Source organism: Scomber japonicus, chromosome 24 (assembly GCF_027409825.1).
Source record: "Scomber japonicus isolate fScoJap1 chromosome 24, fScoJap1.pri, whole genome shotgun sequence".
NCBI lineage: Eukaryota > Metazoa > Chordata > Actinopteri > Scombriformes > Scombridae > Scomber > Scomber japonicus.
This window is the reverse complement of record NC_070601.1, coordinates 971183-990087: the sequence shown is the minus strand read 5'-3', so window position 1 is coordinate 990087 and position 18905 is coordinate 971183. Positions and strand designations below refer to the sequence as shown.

General features: G+C 46.0%; 1 protein-coding gene and 2 long non-coding RNA genes across 3 annotated transcripts; 2 read left to right on the top strand and 1 right to left on the bottom strand.

Annotated features, from left to right (window-relative positions):
* Positions 1–1634: 1634 nt before the first annotated feature.
* On the bottom strand, positions 1635–16062 carry f2 (coagulation factor II (thrombin)). The gene is made up of 15 exons (XM_053314519.1): positions 15905–16062; positions 15128–15208; positions 14970–15049; positions 14812–14836; positions 12898–12963; positions 12666–12774; positions 10784–10920; positions 10156–10449; positions 9947–10063; positions 9207–9333; positions 6311–6478; positions 5482–5655; positions 4485–4663; positions 2702–2772; positions 1635–1883 (listed from the first exon to the last, which is right to left on the bottom strand). The coding sequence occupies exons 1-15, from the start codon at positions 15975–15977 to the stop codon at positions 1731–1733; spliced, it is 1854 nt and encodes a 617-aa protein (XP_053170494.1). The 5' UTR covers positions 15978–16062; the 3' UTR covers positions 1635–1730.
* On the top strand, positions 10945–13617 carry LOC128354284 (uncharacterized). Its single transcript, XR_008320997.1, has 3 exons — positions 10945–11158; positions 11839–11862; positions 13222–13617. It is a non-coding gene; the product is annotated as an uncharacterized LOC128354284 (long non-coding RNA).
* Positions 13620–14783, top strand: LOC128354283 (uncharacterized). Its single transcript, XR_008320996.1, has 3 exons — positions 13620–13817; positions 13850–14185; positions 14314–14783. It is a non-coding gene; the product is annotated as an uncharacterized LOC128354283 (long non-coding RNA).
* Positions 16063–18905: the final 2843 nt, after the last annotated feature.

The window sequence follows — 18905 nt, the reverse complement described above, 5'->3', positions numbered from 1 at the left end:
CATTTCGTTCCTTCCTGTGTACTTTCTCTCTCTCTCCACTCTGACGAACGTGGAGTTGTGTGTTGCTTCCTTAACTTCCTGTGGTCAGAAATGTGTTTGACTTGTTGTAACGCAGCGTTCAGTTTAAAGCTGCTAAAGGTCGATGTCACACTAAATCTGTTCAATGTTCTTTTTATTACCTCGAAACACAAACTGGAAGATCCATCGAGCTCACTTTAATCTTGATGAGCATGAAGGAAAGGGAGGGAGGGAGGGAGGAAGAAGGACGGAGGGAGGGAGGGAGGGAGGGAGAAAGGAAAAGAGGAAGGGAGGAAGAAAGAAGGGCTGTAGGGGGGAGGAAAGAAGGAAGAGAGAAAGGAGGGAAGGAAAGAAGAAGGGAGGGAGGGAGGAAGGAAAGAAGGAGGAAGGAAGGGAGAAAGGGGGGATATAGGGGGGGAGGAAAGAAGGAAGAAAGAAAGGAGGGAATAAAAGAAGAAGAATGGATGGAGGAAGGAAAACAGGGAGGAAAGGAGGGAGGGAGGAAGTCAAGGAGGGAGAAAGGAAGGGAGGAAAGAAGAAAGGGAGGGAGGAAGAAGGAAGGAAGGGAGGAAAGAAGAAAGGGAGGGAGGAAGAAGGAAGGAAGGGAGGAAAGAAGGAGAGGGGAGGAAGGAGGAAGGAAGGGAGGAAAGAAGGAGAGGGGAGGAAGGAGGGAGGGAGGAAGAAAGGGGGATGTAGGGGGAAGGAAAGAAGGAAGAGAGAAAGAAGAAGGAAAGGAGGGAGGAAGAAGGAAGGAAGGAAAGGAAACTGTCTAAAGTCATAAACTGGATTTATTTTTTTATATATTTAATGATGTCATCGGTCAGCGAGGTGATTCATGATCTCACAACGTGTACAAATGTAGAAAGATTATTTTCTTGTATTTGAACCAGCTGGTAAACTTTAAGCATCATGTGACATCAGTATTTGCGTTGCCATGGAGATTTCCTTTATTTCATATAAAAGCTGCTCTGTGTTAAACGTGCTGATGTGACTTTTTACTCTTCACACGACAACAGGAACAGGAAGTGGATTCATGAACAGAACAGGAAGTGGATTCATGAACAGATGTTAACAAACTTTATTAGCAAGAAGGAAGGTAGGAGGGAAGGCAAGAGGGAGGAAGGAAAGGAAAGAAGAAGGAAGGGAGGGAGAAAGGTAAAGAGGAAGGAAGGAAGTCAAGGACGGAGGAAGGAAATGAAGGAAGGAAGAGAGAAAGGAGGGAAGGAAAGGAGAAAGTGAGGAAGAAGGAAGGAAGAAAGGGGGGATGTAGGGGGGAGGAAAGAAGGAAGAGAGAAAGGAGGGAAGGAAAGAAGGAGGAAGGAAGGAAGGTAGGAGGGGAGGCAGGAAATGAAGGAAGGAAAGAAGAAGGGAGGGAGAAAGGGGGTGTAGGGGGAAGGAAAGAAGAAGGGAGGAAGGAAAGAAGAAAGGAAAGGAGGGAGAAAAGGAGAGAGGGAGGAAGAAGGAAGGTAGGAGGGAGGAAGAAGGAAGGTAGGAGAGAAGGCAAGGAGGGAGGAAGGAAAGGAAAATGATGTCATCGGTCAGTGAGGTGATTCATGTGACTTTTTACTCTTCACACAACAGGAACAGGAAGTGGATTCATGAACAGGAACAGGAAGTGGATTCATGAACAGATGTTAACAAACTTTATTAGCATGATGTCGCTCTGAGGGAAGGAAAAGGAAACGAAGCGTGTCCGTCTGTCCGTCCGGCGTCTAGTCGTCGTCTGCTCCGGATCTTTCGATAACTTTTTTCATCCACCTGCTCATCCTGAACAGGTGGGTGTAGAAGCCGTACTTCCCGTCGCGGTCGCAGCCTTCGCCCCACGACACGATGCCCATCTGATACCAGCGGTTCTCTGCCGGGTACTGGACAAAAAAACACGAACACTTAACCTTCCTGTCGTCCTTCCTTCCTTCCTCCTTTCCTTCCTTCCTTCCTCCTTTCCTTCCTTCCTTCCTTCCTCCCTTCCTTCCTATCTTTCTTCCTTCTTTCCTCCCTCTCTTCCTTCTTTCCTCCCTTCCTTCCTCCTTTCCTTCCTCCCTCCTTTCCTTCCTTCCTTCTTTCTCCCTTCTTTCCTCCCTCCTTCCTTCCTCCTTTCCTTCCTCCCTCCTTTCCTTCCTTCCTTCTTTCTCCCTTCTTTCCTCCCTTCTTCCTTCCTTCCTTCCTTCCTCCCTCCTTTCCTTCCTTCTTTCTCCCTTCCTTCCTCCCTCCTTTCCTTCCTTCTTTCTCCCTTCTTTCCTCCCTTCCTTCCTTCCGTCCTTCCTCCCTCCTTTCCTTCCTTCTTCCTCCCTTCCTTCCTCCCTCCTTTCCTTCCTTCTTCCTCCCTCCCTTCCTTCCTCCCTCCTTTCCTTCCTTCTTTCTTCCTCCCTTCCTTCCTCCTTTCCGTCCTTCCTCCCTCCTTTCCTTCCTTCTTTCCTCCCTTCCTCCCTTCCTTCCTTCCGTCCTTCCTCCCTCCCTTTCTCCCTCCCTCCCTCCTTCCTTGCTTCCCTCCTTCCTTCCTTCTTTCCGTCATTCCTTCCTCCCTCCCTCCCTCCTTTCCTGCCTTCTTCCTTCCTTCCTTCCTTCCTCTTTTCCTTTCTCCCTTTCTCCCTCCCTCCTTTCCTTCCTTCTTCCTCCCTTCCTTCCTTGACTCGAGGACAACAGGAGGGTTAAAACAAGTCAGAGCGGTTCTTCGTCTTCTCACCTTCATCACGAACGGTCCTCCGCTGTCTCCCTCACAGGCGTCGCCACGCTGGGATTCCTCCGGTCTGTAACCTGCAGGTAGAAATAAAGCTTTAACACTCCTGCTGTCCTCAAGGAAGGAAAGAAGGAGGGAGAAAGGAAGGAAGGAGGGAGGAAGAGAGGAGGGAGAGAGAGGAAGAGAGGGAGGAATGTAGGGCGGAGGAAAGAAGGAATAGAGAAAGGAGGGAAGGAAAGGAGGAAGAAGGAAGGTAAGGAGGGAGAAAGGAAGGGATGAAGGAAAGGAGTAAGGGAGGGAGAGAGGAAGAAAGGAGGAAGGCAGGAAGGAAAGGATGGAGGAAGAAGGAGGGAGGGAAGGAGGAACAAGGAAGGTAGGAGGGAAGGCAGGAAGTCAAGGAGGGAGGAAGGGAAGGAAAGAAGGAAGAGAGAAAGGAGGGAAGGAAAGAAGAAGGAAGGACAAAAGTAAGGAAGGAAGGAACAGTCAAACCAGACGGGAGGAAGACAGGAAGTTTAAACTCCTCTGAGGGTAGAAATGGAAAGGTTACCAACACAGAACATGTTAGGTAGGAGGAAGGAAGGAAAGGAAGGAAGGAAGGAAAGGAAGGAAGGAAGCGGGTAGTTACCAGCACAGAACATGTTAGGTAGGAGGAAGGAAGGAAAGGAAGGAAGAAAGGAAAGGAAGGAAGGAAGCGGGTAGTTACCAGCACAGAACATGTTAGGTAGGAGGAAGGAAGGAAAGGAAGGAACGAAGGAAAGGAAGGAAGGAAGCGGGTAGTTACCAGCACAGAACATGTTAGGTAGGAGGAAGGAAGGAAGGAAGGAAGGAAGGAAAGGAAGGAAGGAAGCGGGTAGTTACCAGCACAGAACATGTTAGGTAGGAGGAAGGAAGGAAGGAAGGAAGGAAAGGAAGGAAGGAAGCGGGTAGTTACCAACACAGAACATGTTAGGTAGGAGGAAGGAAGGAAGGAAGGAAGGAAGGAAAGGAAGGAAGGAAGCGGGTAGTTACCAGCACAGAACATGTTAGGTAGGAGGAAGGAAGGAAGGAAGGAAGGGAAGGAAGGAAGGAAGCGGGTAGTTACCAACACAGAACATGTTAGGTAGGAGGAAGGAAGGAAGGAAGGAAGGAAAGGAAGGAAGGAAGCGGGTAGTTACCAACACAGAACATGTTAGGTAGGAGGAAGGAAGGAAGGAAGGAAGGAAGGAAAGGAAGGAAGGAAGCGGGTAGTTACCAACACAGAACATGTTAGGTAGGAGGAAGGAAGGAAGGAAAGGAAGGAAGGAAGCGGGTAGTTACCAGCACAGAACATGTTAGGTAGGAGGAAGGAAGGAAAGGAAGGAAGGAAGGAAAGGAAGGAAGGAAGCGGGTAGTTACCAGCACAGAACATGTTAGGTAGGAGGAAGGAAGGAAGGAAGGAAGGAAAGGAAGGAAGGAAGCGGGTAGTTACCAACACAGAACATGTTAGGTAGGAGGAAGGAAGGAAGGAAAGGAAGGAAGGAAGCGGGTAGTTACCAGCACAGAACATGTTAGGTAGGAGGAAGGAAGGAAAGGAAGGAAGAAAGGAAAGGAAGGAAGGAAAGGAAGGAAGGAAGCGGGTAGTTACCAGCACAGAACATGTTAGGTAGGAGGAAGGAAGGAAAGGAAGGAAGAAAGGAAAGGAAGGAAGGAAAGGAAGGAAGGAAGGAAGCGGGTAGTTACCAGCACAGAACATGTTAGGTAGGAGGAAGGAAGGAAAGGAAGGAAGAAAGGAAAGGAAGGAAGGAAAGGAAGGAAGGAAGCGGGTAGTTACCAGCACAGAACATGTTGTCTGTGATCTTGACGGCCGTGGAGCTCCTGCAGGTGTCCTGGTCTACGATGGGGAGGTGGATCTGCTGCAGCACCGTCGGGAGGTTCCTCGCTGACGGGTTCCACGTCTCCTTCAGGTTCCCCCAGCCCGTAACCCGACCCTTATATCCTTCAGTCATCAGCCTGACAGAGACACACTATCAGATCCTTCCTTCCTTTCCTTTCCTTCCTTCCTTCCTTCCTTCCTTCCTTCCTTCCTTCCCCCCAGCCGGTCACCCGACCCTTATATCCTTCAGTCATCAGCCTAAAGGAGACACACTGTCAGATCCTTCCTTCCTTCCTTCCTTCCTTCCTTCCTCCCTTCTTTCCTTCCTTCCTTCCTTCCTTCCTTCCTTCCTTCCTTCCTTCCTTCCTTCCTTCCTTCCTTCCCCCCAGCCGGTCACCCGACCCTTATACCCTTCAGTCATCAGCCTGACAGAGACACACTGTCAGATCCATCCTTCCTTCCTTCCTTCCTTCCTTCCTTCCTCTCTCTTTCTTTCCTCCCCATTACCGTCCTTCTTTCCTCTGTCCTTCCTTCCTTCCTTCCTTCCTTCCTTCCTTCGACCCTTATATCCTTCAGTCATCAGACTTACAGAGAACAACTATCAGATGGCGCAGCAGCTTCAAACTATCCCAGCTTCCTTCCTTCCTTCCTCCCCATTGCCTTCCTTCGTTCCTCTGTCCTTCCTTCCTTCCTTCCTTCCTTCCTCTCTCTTTCTTTCCTCCCCATTACCTTCCTTCTTTCCTCTGTCCTTCTTTCCTTTCTTCTTCCTCCCTTCATCCCATATACTGATTCCTTTTCTCCTCAATCTCAAGATGAGAGCACCAATAGTCCCTCCCTCCCTCCCTTCCTCAACATTAAATCTTCCTTCCTCCCTCTCTCTTCCTCTCCTCCCCATTACCTTCCTGAGCCTGAATTAGGAACCCCTGACTACTGAAAGTCTTAGTTAGTATCTTACGTTTTGGCGACCTTCTTGCTGGGCAGGCAGACCGGGTGAATCTCATCGCTGAACGTGACCGGCCGTCTCATGTGCAGCAGAGCGATGTCACGGTTCAGGTTTTCCCTCCAGTTGTATTTAGGATGGACGATGATTTCATCAATGGCCACGATCTTCTCCACACCACGTTCAAACCTGGAAGACAATGAACATTAAAAACATGATTCTCATCTATTAACTCTCCTGTTGTCCTCGAGTCAAGGAAGGAAGGGAGGAAGGAAGGATGGAAGGGAGGAAGAAGGAAGGAAGGAAAGGAGGGAGGGAGGAAGGAAGCAAGGAAGGAAAGGAGGGAGAAAGAAAGGGAGGAAAGGAAAGAAGGAAGGTAGGAGGGAGGGAGGAAAAAAGGAAAGAGGGAGGGAGAAAGGAAAGGAAAGGAAGGAAGGGAGGAAGGTAGGGGGGAGGAAAGAAAGAAAGAAAGGAAAGAAAGAAAGAGGAAGGGAGGAAGGTAGGGGGTGGAAAGAAAGAGAGAAGAAGGAAATAAAGGAAGGAAGGAGGGAAGGAAAGAAGTACAGAAGGAAGGAAGAAAGGGGGATGGAGGAAGGAAAGAAGGAAAGGAGGAAAGAGAGAGGAAGGACAGAAAGAGAGAAGGAGGGAGGGAGGAAGGACAGACGGAAGGAAAGAAGGGAGGAAAGAAGGAACAGTCGAAACAGACTTGGCCCTGTTACTGAGAACCAGGAAGTAGGTAGGTAGTCTTACTTGGCCTTGTTACTGAGAACCAGGAAGTAGGTAGGAAGTAGTCTTACTTGGCCCTGTTACTAGGAACCAGGAAGTAGGTAGGAAGTAGTCTTACTTGGCCCTATTGTGTTTCCCCAGGCGGACCAGGATGTCGTTGATGGTGAAGTTCTTGTTCCAGGGCGGGTAGAGGATGCAATGAGCTGCAGTGAGGATCCACTGGTCACTGATGAGGCTGGCTCCACACAGCAGCTCCTGAGGGCTGCGCTTATACAGCATCACCTGCCTGCAAGTACACCAGGTAGACTCAGTACACACCAGGACCGGGAGTGTAACACTGTATGGTGCAGTGACGTGCGGTCAGGGGAGGCATCATGGAAAAAGACTTAAAAATGAAAAAAATAATAAATGGTTATATTTGTCCAGTGATTTGCACAATAACGTTATTTTCTATCTAACTTTAACAGCTTCGGATTATTTTTAATTCAAAATCGCTGAATTTTCACATGTACTGATCAAACACTGAAAAGAGACGCGCAGTGAGGCATCAGCGAGACGAGCCTCACCATGGATTGCGCAATAACTCGGCTTACTGCGCTGGCATGCTATGCAGTGAGACAGTACAGCTGTACAGCTGTCTCTCTGTATGTCGCTATTAACATGTTCAAACACTTTTACTATATGAACTAAATTTCCATAGTTTAGCTGATATAATGTACAGTGTTTGTAGCGTGTTTCGTGTGCTGAGCCGAACCCTAACCCAGAAAACGGCTGCAAAAAGTCACTAAGTGAGGCACGCAGTTCTCCGGCCTCATGGCAGGGGGCGCTCCTGATCCCAGTGATTCTTATTACGACTCATTAGCTGCAGAATAAGTGACAGTAAGCTACAACTACAGTGAGCAAGGAAAACTTCTACAAACAAGTTATCGATGCTTTTGTTCAGAAGGAGCGCCGCATGGACTTCATTTATAAGTAAAGGTAAGACCATAATTACGTTTTTTATATTAAATGTGTTTTTTTGTGTGCTACAGTTTGTATGTGTAAAGAAAGCTGATATGAGATTTTAAACATAACCTGTTAACTGCTGCCAATCAAATGGTGAATAAGCTACTCTGTCGGGTTCACATGTTTGTAAATCTGATTGTGATGAAGTCAGTGCCTCACCAGACATCAACCTCACCGCACGTCACTGGTATGGTGATATGATATTTGATAACAGAGGGTCAACTGGGTTTTTGGTGCAGAATGTACTGGACTAGCAGACTGGGATGATGGTCGTGGCTTTGTGGGTCATGTTGGCGCCATGTTTTGGAAGCAAGAAGCAAAAATAAAAGGTTCTGTTGCATCTGGTTTGTCAAAGAATGTAATCCCAGATCTGTGGAGGACTGTTTTAAGTGTGGAGGACTCTTTTTAAGTGTGGAGGACTCTTTTTAATTGTGGAGGACTCTGTTAAGTGTGGAGGACTCTTTTTAAGTGTGGAGGACTCTTTTTAAGTGTGGAGGACTCTTTTTAAGTGTGGAGGACTCTGTTAAGTGTGGAGGACTCTTTTTAAGTGTGGAGGACTCTGTTAAGTGTGGAGTACTCTGTTAAGTGCGGAGGACTCTTTTTAAGTGTGGAGGACCCTTTTTAAGTGTGGAGTACTCTGTTAAGTGTGGAGGACTCTTTTTAAGTGTGGAGGACTCTGTTAAGTGTGGAGGACTCTTTTTAAGTGTGGAGGACTCTGTTAAGTGTGGAGTACTCTGTTAAGTGTGGAGGACTCTGTTAAGTGTGGAGGACTCTTTTTAAGTGTGGAGGACCCTTTTTAAGTGTGGAGTACTCTGTTAAGTGTGGAGGACTCTTTTTAAGTGTGGAGGACCCTTTTTAAGTGTGGAGTACTCTGTTAAGTGTGGAGGACTCTTTTTAAGTGTGGAGTACTCTTTTTAAGTGTGGAGGACTCTTTTTAAGTGTGGAGGACCCTTTTTAAGTGTGGAGTACTCTGTTAAGTGTGGAGGACTCTGTTAAGTGTGGAGGACTCTGTTAAGTGTGGAGGACTCTGTTAAGTGTGGAGGACCCTTTTTAAGTGTGGAGGACTCTGTTAAGTGTGGAGGACTCTTTTTAAGTGTGGAGTACTCTTTTTAAGTGTGGAGTACTCTTTTTAAGTATGGAGTACTCTTTTTAAGTGTGGAGGACTCTGTTAAGTGTGGAGTACTCTTTTTAAGTGTGGAGGGCTCTGTTAAGTGTGGAGTACTCTTTTTAAGTGTGGAGGACTCTTTTTAAGTGTGGAGGACTCTGTTAAGTGTGGAGAACTCTGTTAAGTGTGGAGGACCCTTTTTAAGTGTGGAGTACTCTTTTTAAGTGTGGAGGACTCTTTTTAAGTGTGGAGTACTCTTTTTAAGTGTGGAGTACTCTTTTTAAGTGTGGAGTACTCTTTTTAAGTGTGGAGTACTCTTTTTAAGTGTGGAGGACTCTTTTTAAGTGTGGAGTACTCTTTTTAAGTGTGGAGTACTCTTTTTAAGTGTGGAGGACTCTTTCTAAGTGTGGAGTACTCTTTTTAAGTGTGGAGGACTCTTTTTAAGTGTGGAGGACTCTTTTTAAGTGTGGAGGACTCTTTTTAAGTGTGGAGTACTCTTTTTAAGTGTGGAGTACTCTTTTTAAGTGTGGAGGACTCTTTATAAGTGTGGAGTACTCTTTTTAAGTGTGGAGGACTCTTTTTAAGTGTGGAGGACTCTGTTAAGTGTGGAGGACTCTTTTTAAGTGTGGAGGACTCTGGCTGACTCTTTTTAAGTGTGGAGTACTCTTTTTAAGTGTGGAGTACTCTGTTAAGTGTGGAGGACTCTTTTTAAGTGTGGAGGACTCTGTTAAGTGTGGAGTACTCTTTTTAAGTGTGGAGGACTCTGTTAAGTGTGGAGGACTCAGTTAAGTGTGGAGGACTCTGGAGGACTCTGTTAAGTGTGGAGGACTCTGTTAAGTGTGGAGGACTCTGTTAAGTGTGGAGGACTCTGTTGGGTGTGGAGGACTGTGTTGGGTGTGGTTACCATGGAGCTGAGGCCACATCGGCGTCGAGGCCACCAACGATGCGTTGTTCTCTGTACGACTCCAACAGCTCGTTCTCCTTTTTGTCCACTTTGCCTTTACTCTCAAAGAGGGGGCGAACGCCACACGCTGAAACACAACCGGGCCAGTCGGTAAACCTTCCTGTCGTCCTCCCGGGTCAAATTGACCCCGTCTGTTTTGACTGTTCCTTCTTTCCTTCCTTCCTTCTGTCCTTCCTCCCTCCTTCCTTCTCTCTTTCCTTCCTTCCTCTCTCTTTCCTCCCTCCTACCTACCTTCCTTCCTCCCTTCCTTCTTTCCTCTGTCCTTCTTTCCTTCCTTCCTCCCTTCCGCTTTTCCTTTCTTCCCCCCTTCCTTCCTTCTTCCTCCCTCCCTTCCCCCCTCCCTTCCTTCCTTCCTTCCTTTCCTCTCTCAATCCTACCTTCCTTCCTCCCTTCCTTTTTTCCTCTGTCCTTCTTTCCTTCCTTCCTCCCTTCCTCTTTTCCTTTCTCCCTCCCTCCCTCCTTCCTTCTTTCCTCCCTCCCTTCCTCCCTCCACTCCTTCCTTCTTTCCTCCCTTCCCCCCTCCCTTCCTCTCTTCCTCCCTCCCTTCCTTCCTTGACTCGAGGACAACAGGAGGGTTAACCAGGACGAGCAGGTATCGTATTGTTAACAGACGATGTGATGATGTGTGTTGTGATGGACCAATGAGAGGCCAGGCAGCAGCAGAGGGGGGCGGGACTTACCACTCTCTCCTTGTCCAAAGGTGCGAGGATTGAAAAATAGTTTCTTGGCGGGTCCGAGGACGGAGCGCTCCCTGCCTTCTGTCTCTGTTACCAGCGTGTCTTCCACCAGCTGTTCCTCTGGGAGACAGACAGGTGAAGAGAGAGAGAGACAGGTAAGAGGCGGGCACAGCATCACAGTCTGCAGTCGTACTGGTACTCGTAGTATTTACCACACAGATCCAGGTCACAGTAGTCGAGTGTCACATTTCCATAAATGTTCACGTAGCACCACGGGCCCTCGGGGTCGTTGTCAGGGTTACGGCACTTGTTCCCCGGCAGAGTGACTTCGGGGATGAACTCCTTGTCCTTGCTGAGGGCCAAAGCCTCTGGTGATGCCCACTTCAGACAGGTGTGGCCTCCCATGGTAACAGCCAGGTCGCCAGTGTAGTCGATGCCATAATTAGGTAAACACTCACCAGTGCGGACTGGTTCAGGGGCCAAAGTGGGGTCGACAAAGTCCTCACCTTAGAAGAAGAAAAAGATTGTTAATAAATGTGGTTGGTTTTAAGTGTCTCCAAACCTTTCTAGATTGGGACTGAATTCAACTCTAGGAAAACTAACAATGCCACATTCACAGCCACTTTACATCTGGATTGTGTCCAGGTGTGCAGGTGTGAAAGTAGGTTTGGTTTAAACTTCTCTCAGGTTCTGTTTCATTCCTCACAGAGGAATAAAAGAGCCTAAAAATAACGGTTTTGCTGTCTTTTGGACTCATTTTAACAGAACACAACGCAGACTGCCCCAGGTACATATGGGTAGTGGATCGTTCTAGTTTTAGTATTACGAGCAGATACTTGCCACATCTGGGAACAACACATTTCTCTTTCGGGACTGTCGGGTCCTGAGTGAAACACCAGGGTCCTTCTGCACTGCCGTCGGGGTTCCTGCAGAAGTTCTCCTTCAGGATGCTGTCTGGCTCGGACGCATTGAACTCCCTACAGACAGACAGACAGACAGACAGACAGACAGGCAGACAGACAGACAGACAGACAGATAGACAGGCAGATAGACAGGCAGACAGACAGACAGACAGACAGACAGATAGACAGACAGACAGACAGGTAGACAGATAAACAGACAGATAGACAGACAGACAGACAGGTAGACAGACAGGCAGACAGATAGACAGGCAGACAGACAGACAGGTAGACAGACAGACAGACAGACAGACAGGTAGACAGACAGACAGGCAGATAGACAGACAGGTAGACAGACAGACAGGCAGACAGACAGACAGGCAGACAGACAGACAGGTAGACAGGTAGACAGACAGGTAGACAGACAGACAGATAGACAGACAGGTAGACAGACAGGCAGACAGACAGACAGGTAGACAGACAGACAGGCAGACAGACAGACAGGTAGACAGGTAGACAGACAGGTAGACAGACAGACAGATAGACAGACAGGTAGACAGGTAGACAGGTAGACAGACAGACAGACAGACAGGCAGACAGACAGGTAGACAGATAGACAGACAGGTAGACAGACAGGTAGACAGACATACAGGCAGACAGATAGATAGACAGGCAGACAGACAGGCAGATAGACAGGTAGACAGGAAGATAGACAGACAGGTAGACAGACAGGCAGACCGGCAGACAGACAGACAGACAGACAGGTAGACAGACAGGTAGACAGACAGGTAGACAGGCAGGTAGACAGACAGGCAGGCAGACAGACAGACAGGTAGACAGACAGACAGACAGGTAGACAGACAGGCAGACAGACAGACAGACAGACAGACAGACAGGTAGACAGACAGGTAGACAGGCAGATAGACAGACAGGTAGACAGGCAGATAGACAGACAGATAGACAGACAGGTAGACAGACAGGTAGACAGACAGACAGGCAGACAGACAGACAGACAGACAGGTAGACAGACAGGTAGACAGGCAAATAGACAGACAGGCAGATAGACAGACAGATAGACAGACAGGTAGACAGACAGGTAGACAGACAGGTAGACAGACAGACAGACAGACAGGTAGATAGACAGACAGGTAGACAGACAGGTAGACAGATAGACAGATAGACAGACAGACAGACAGGCAGACAGGTAGACAGATAGGCAGGCAGACAGACAGATAGACAGACAGGTAGACAGGTAGACAGATAGACAGGCAGACAGACAGGCAGGTAGACAGATAGACAGGCAGACAGACAGGCAGACAGGTAGACAGATAGACAGGCAGACAGACAGGCAGATAGACAGACAGGTAGACAGGCAGATAGACAGACAGGTAGACAGGCAGATAGACAGACAGATAGACAGACAGGTAGACAGACAGGTAGACAGACAGGTAGACAGACAGACAGACAGACAGACAGGTAGACAGACAGATAGACAGACAGGTAGACAGGCAGACAGACAGACAGACAGACAGATAGACAGACAGACAGACAGACAGACAGACAGACAGACAGACAGACAGACAGACAGGCACAATTCATTATTTCATGGGCTGCGGGGAAATCTAGTTCTGGTGTTGTTTCGTTAGTCGCTCCTTTTGTTCTTTTTTAAAAATTGTGTAATTAGTTCATCAGCTCAGTTAATTAGTTAGTTTGTTCAATTCTAAGCCCATTAGATTGTTTATTTCTTCATTAGTAGTTTCTGTAGTTAGCTTGTTCATTCATTCCTTGATGGTTATTCTAGTTATTGATTTATTTATAGTTACCTAATAATGGGATGTGGGTAGCTGCCCCCCCAGCGCTGACACGCTTTGCCGGATACTGTGATGTTGATACTACCTTCATAACTCACTCCCTTACCATAAATACACTGACCTGACAACACACACACACACACACACACACACACACACACACACACACACACACACAGTCAGTCAGTAACGTATGTTCATTTCATAAGATTAACTTTTGAAATGTTATGTGTCGTGTTTTTACCTCCTATACACTGTCTGATGAGGTCGATGTTCTGCTGGGTTCTTGTCTTTTTAGTTCCGTCACAGTCTGGAGAGAGAGAGAGAGAGAGACAGGTAGGCAGGCAGGTAGACAGGTAGACAGATAGACAGACAGACAGACAGGCAGATAGACAGATAGACAGATAGACAGACAGGTAGACAGACAGGCAGATAGACAGATAGACAGACAGGTAGACAGATAGACAGACAGGTAGACAGATAGATAGACAGACAGACAGACAGACAGACAGGCAGATAGACAGGCAGGCAGATAGACAGACAGACAGACAAGCAGACAGACAGACAGGTAGAGAGAGAGACAAGCAGACAGACAGACAGGCAGATAGACAGGCAGACAGACAGACAGATAGACAGGCAGGCAGATAGACAGACAGGCAGGCAGATAGACAGACAGGCAGACAGACAGACAGACAGACAGACAGGCAGGTAGACAGACAGACAGACAGAGAGACAGACAGGCAGGCAGACAGACAGGCAGACAGACAGACAGGCAGACAGACAGACAGACAGGCAGGCAGACAGACAGACAGACAGACAGGTAGACAGACAGGTAGACAGACAGGCAGGCAGACAGACAGACAGACAGGTAGAGAGAGAGACAAGCAGACAGACAGGCAGATAGACAGACAGGCAGGCAGACAGACAGACAGGCAGGCAGACAGGCAGGCAGACAGACAGACAGACAGACAGGTAGACAGACAGGTAGACAGACAGGCAGACAGACAGACAGACAGACAGGTAGAGAGAGAGACAAGCAGACAGACAGGCAGACAGACAGGCAGACAGACAGGCAGGCAGATAGACAGACAGACAGATAGACAGACAGGCAGATAGACAGGCAGGCAGATAGACAGACAGACAGACAAGCAGACAGACAGACAGGTAGAGAGAGAGACAAGCAGACAGACAGACAGGCAGATAGACAGGCAGACAGACAGACAGACAGACAGACAGGTAGAGAGAGAGACAAGCAGACAGACAGGCAGATAGACAGGCAGACAGACAGACAGATAGACAGGCAGGCAGATAGACAGACAGGCAGGCAGATAGACAGACAGGCAGACAGACAGACAGACAGACAGACAGGCAGGTAGACAGACAGACAGACAGAGAGACAGACAGGCAGGCAGACAGACAGGCAGACAGACAGACAGGCAGACAGACAGACAGACAGGCAGGCAGACAGACAGACAGACAGACAGGTAGACAGACAGGTAGACAGACAGGCAGGCAGACAGACAGACAGACAGGTAGAGAGAGAGACAAGCAGACAGACAGGCAGATAGACAGACAGGCAGGCAGACAGACAGACAGGCAGGCAGACAGGCAGGCAGACAGACAGACAGACAGACAGGTAGACAGACAGGTAGACAGACAGGCAGACAGACAGACAGACAGACAGGTAGAGAGAGAGACAAGCAGACAGACAGGCAGACAGACAGGCAGGCAGATAGACAGACAGACAGATAGACAGACAGGCAGGTAGACAGACAGACAGACAGACAGACAGACAGACAGGCAGAGAGACAGACAGGTAGGTAGGTGGTTAGATGTTTGTGTACTCAGGGTTTCTCATGTGTGAGCTGTTCTGGACTTTGTTCCTGTTTGAACACGTCTGATTAAACTTCACTTGACAAATAACACAAAACATTAAACTGCTGCTACTGCTACGTTTATCCAGAAAGTTAGAAAGTTAGAGGGTTAGACCAGATTAACCAGACCAGAGTTAAACTAATAAACCAAACAAGACAGAAAATAAGACTTATTATCTAAAGTATGGAAGATGAAATCCAGCACAGATAAATCAATCTCATCATCAATCATCTGTTCTGGTGGAGCTTGGTTAAGAGTTCATGGCTCAGTCTGCAGTACTTACCCAGATATTTCACCCAGAACTGTTCCTGAGGAGAACCGAGAGAACAGAGAGAACAGAGGTTAGGGTCTATCTAGGGTCTATCTAGGGTCTATCTAGGGTTAGATTATAAACTGATGAGTGTCCGTAGATCACCGGATCAGGACAAAGTGACTCCTTACTGTTTTGTCTGTCCGCTCGAACACCTCTCGGGCCTCCTCATGGTCACAGATCTCCTCCACACACTCTCTCTCCAGGTTCCCTTTAGTGGAATAATACACACACTGTAAAACTCAATAATGAACAGCACTGAATAAGAAAGAGAGAGCAGAAACGTTACCTGGTTTAATCTCCTCAAACATCTGATTGGCCCGTCGATTTCGGACCAAGACCTGTGAGGCCAGCTGGCTGTTGAGGAAAACTGCAAACAGAATGAGTTTAAACCAATTAATCAAAGTTTATCTGAACATTTTAATGAGTATATACACATAAATATACATATATATACTCAGTTGCCAGTTTATTAGGTACGAGGTAAATTCTATTTTATGATCATTTTCAAATTAGTGTATTGTGTTGTTAAATGGTGTTTCTATTATTTTGTCCACTCCATTTATATAAGTGAGGACAGACTAAACGTTATTTTCTACAACAGTTTCATGAACAGAGAACTATCGTAGCCTGAGCTGATTTTAGCCAACGAGTCCTAAAACTATAATTAGATGAGATCTGATTGGTGCAGATTAGCTTTAGATCCATTACAGTCGATTTAAGGCAACAGAAGAACAAACAGTAACGTTTGAGTGAAAATGATCTACTAACAAATACATTTATAAATATATATATCATACCTTATTTTCACTTATTTTATGTTTCTTTACTTGCTGTCATTGATATAAAGCCTTTAAAATGCATTTATTTGTGCACAAAGTACAGTTTTATATAAGATATTCTGATTATACCATTACTACTTCTACTCACCCTTGTACAACTACTACTAGTTAATTAACTACCCGTATTATCACTACTAGTCACTTATTCTTGTACTACTACTATTAATACAACCTTTGCAGCTACTTCATGTATTATTGTAATAAAGCTGAAATGAGAGAGATACCATGGTCTGCCAGGCAGCTGTGCAGCAGAAACAGCAGTAGAACAGCAGCTGGTTTCGATGTTGGTTCCACCATGATCCAAACCTCTGAGCAGAACCTCAGAACAGAATCCAACAGACTGCCTCTTCACTCTGTCTCTCTGTGACTCTCTCTCTCACTCTGTGTTAACAGGAATATTGACCAAAAGGTCAAAGTATGATTGAGTCAGGCTGATGAGTCGGACATGTTTAATGTGAAATCCCTGACATGTTTACCTAGACTCAACCAGCTGCATGCAGGACAGAAAAGGATGTGGGACATGCATGAGTATATAGTCATCAAATAAATTACAAAATATATCTATATTCATCTCTCTATATATATGTAAGACTATCAGTAAGACTAAACGGCAGTCTAATGCCACACCATTGTTCCCTCGAGGCTGAAATGTTCATTATATTCCAAGCATTATAGGTGAGAGGTGAGTGTTAAACTCAAGTGGGTCTAGTGAAGCAAAAGCAGAACCACCATGTACCTGCATTCTCTCTAACGGCCAGCAGGGGCTGACTCCACAAAAGAGTCTGATTGTCTGGAAGCTTCTCGCTTGATTTATTCCCTCTCTGTTACCTCGATTTCTAATCAGTTTGTTTTAATCACTAGTTTCATGTCTTCTTCAACACAGCATGATGTTCATTTTATAAGTTATGATCCCATTTAATTTGAATTTAATTTGACAATAAAGCAGGGTATGGTTTAGGGGCAGTGGTCCTGTAGGGCTGCTGCCCTGCATGTTTTAGGTATCTTACCACTCTAACATACCTGATTTCTAATTATAAGCTCCTTATCAAACCTGTTGATGAGCTTCAGTTGCTTGATAACGAGTTAATTATTAGAATCAGGTGTGTTAGAGAGGAGAGGTACCTGAAACAGGAGCAGACCACTGCTGTAAGGAGTCATATGTGCAGCTTTGGTAAGTACGTTTTGTTTTATCATTCGTCAAAATCAATACTAGCATTAGAATCATCACAGTTAATTATAGACTGTAAATACATCATGGTTTAGGGTCAGCTCCACCCTCTCTTCCAAATATGGTCACTTCCTGCTCAGAAGATGGTGACATTTAGGTGACATCATGGTGACTACGTCCATTATTTTGATAGTCAGTGATTTAACCTCAATACTTCTCAACTGAAACGTATCTGTACAGTTGAGCCTTTAGAAAATATACTTCAGCTTCTGATTACAAGTATTTTATTTTTCATATGAAGGACTTTGTAGAACAACAGAAGTATTCATTTGAAAACAAAGACACATAATGTATAGAACGTATCATACCAATGGTTAATCAACTTAATGACTAATAACTGCTTCTTAAAACCTTTGGCTGCTAATTTCACAACAATTTGCCCTTTAGGTTTTGATATTTTTCATTAATCACATCCAGTCAAACTCTTCTTTCCTATTTTGCCCTTTGACGGTCACATTTAAGAGAAGTATGAGTCACAGCCATCACTCTGACCTTCCCAGTAAATGTACAAACTTTTGTTCCTGAACTGTTTAAAACTACGTCACTTGTGTAAATGAACTGTGTGTGTGTGTGTGTGTGTGTGTGTGTGTGTGTGTGTGTGTGTGTGTGTGTGGGTGTGTGTTGCGTGTTGCTCAGGTCAGAGTTCAGGTGAACGTCAGGGCTCACACCTTTTAAAACTCACCATCTGCATTAAAGCAGTTAGAAATACAAGATGAAGAATATCATGGTAAGGAATAAAAATGATGAAAAAAGAAAGAAAACTCCAGTTAAACACACACGCTGCAGTGAATCTGTATTGATCCAACATCCGTCTGACTCAGCACAACTCAGAGCAAATATTTTTCTCCAGATACTGAGGTGAAAGTCTTACATACAGGCAGAGTTTGATCAGGTGGATAGCCACTTGGTGTACAGTTATTCTCATAAACCAATGTCTAAAACTCTATTAACATTGACAGAGGCTGGCATTTGTTATATTTCACAATATGAGAATAATACTATTAATTATTAACAGCAAATGTATTCCAAACATTATCTGAAAAGCAGTCTAGTACAAGAAAACAGTTAGGCAAGCTGTATATTTAAAGTCAATAATACAACATCTACATTTGAACTAATTAGTGCTGTACACGCTAACTAACTGGTAAATAGAGGGCTGTCTCACATGAAAGGAGAGCTAACACTGCCCTCTGGTGGACTAGTCAAAACGAACACAATGAATAGCTTGATAAGTGATTGTGCTGTACTAACAAGAGAAGCAACACCAGTGACCATAGTTAAATGCACATAGAATCCCATTTTAATCTGCTCATTGAGGTTAAGTGTAAATGTATCAGGTATATGACTGACAAACACACAAACAGTCAGGTTAAGACCAGGCGGGGAGTTCCTGTCCTCTGAAAAGAAGCCAATGCGGAAATAACTTAGAGCTGCATTCTATCAAAAGGCCACCAGGGGGCGACCGTCTCTATACAAGTCAATGGAGAATTCACCAACTTCTCACTTGATTTCTAACCTCAGTAAACGTTTTCAAAATGTGTTTATGGTCTCAATCGCTAGTTTAAAGCCATCTTCAATGCAGTATGATGTTCATTTGGGACATTTTGGCCTCCCTGATTTTATATGTGATGATAAAGCAGGGTATGCATTAGGGGGCGTGGCTACGTCCTGATTGACAGGTTGATTGACCAATGTCCTTGAGATCCAGCCCTCGCAACCAATCGCAGCCTCCCCGCTCCGCCGTTGGTCCCGCCCATACGTCCATCCATGACTCCGCCTCATGCCCATATAAGTAGAATCCGTGTTTTTATTTTTCCCAGCATGCACCTGAAATTTTCAAGATGGCGCTGCCTAGATTCGATACTATTGGCTTCCGAGCAGCAGTCCACAAACCAATGGGTGACGTCACGGATGCTACGTCCATTTCTTATATACAGTCTATGGTTAAGACACTGTATTTACAACCAATGAGAGATCAGTTACAGTTTCTCTCTCTC

Bases quoted from the DNA above. Each gene is read 5' to 3' on its own strand.
- f2 (XM_053314519.1), bottom strand. From the start codon at position 15,977: ATGGTGGAACCAACATCGAAACCAGCTGCTGTTCTACTGCTGTTTCTG. The intron at 12,964-14,811 runs GTAAGTACTGCA...CTCTCTCTCCAG, and splicing joins GTTCTGGGTGAAATATCTGG to ACTGTGACGGAACTAAAAAG. The intron at 12,775-12,897 runs GTAAAAACACGA...GTGTGTTGTCAG, and splicing joins CATCAGACAGTGTATAGGAG to GTCAGTGTATTTATGGTAAG.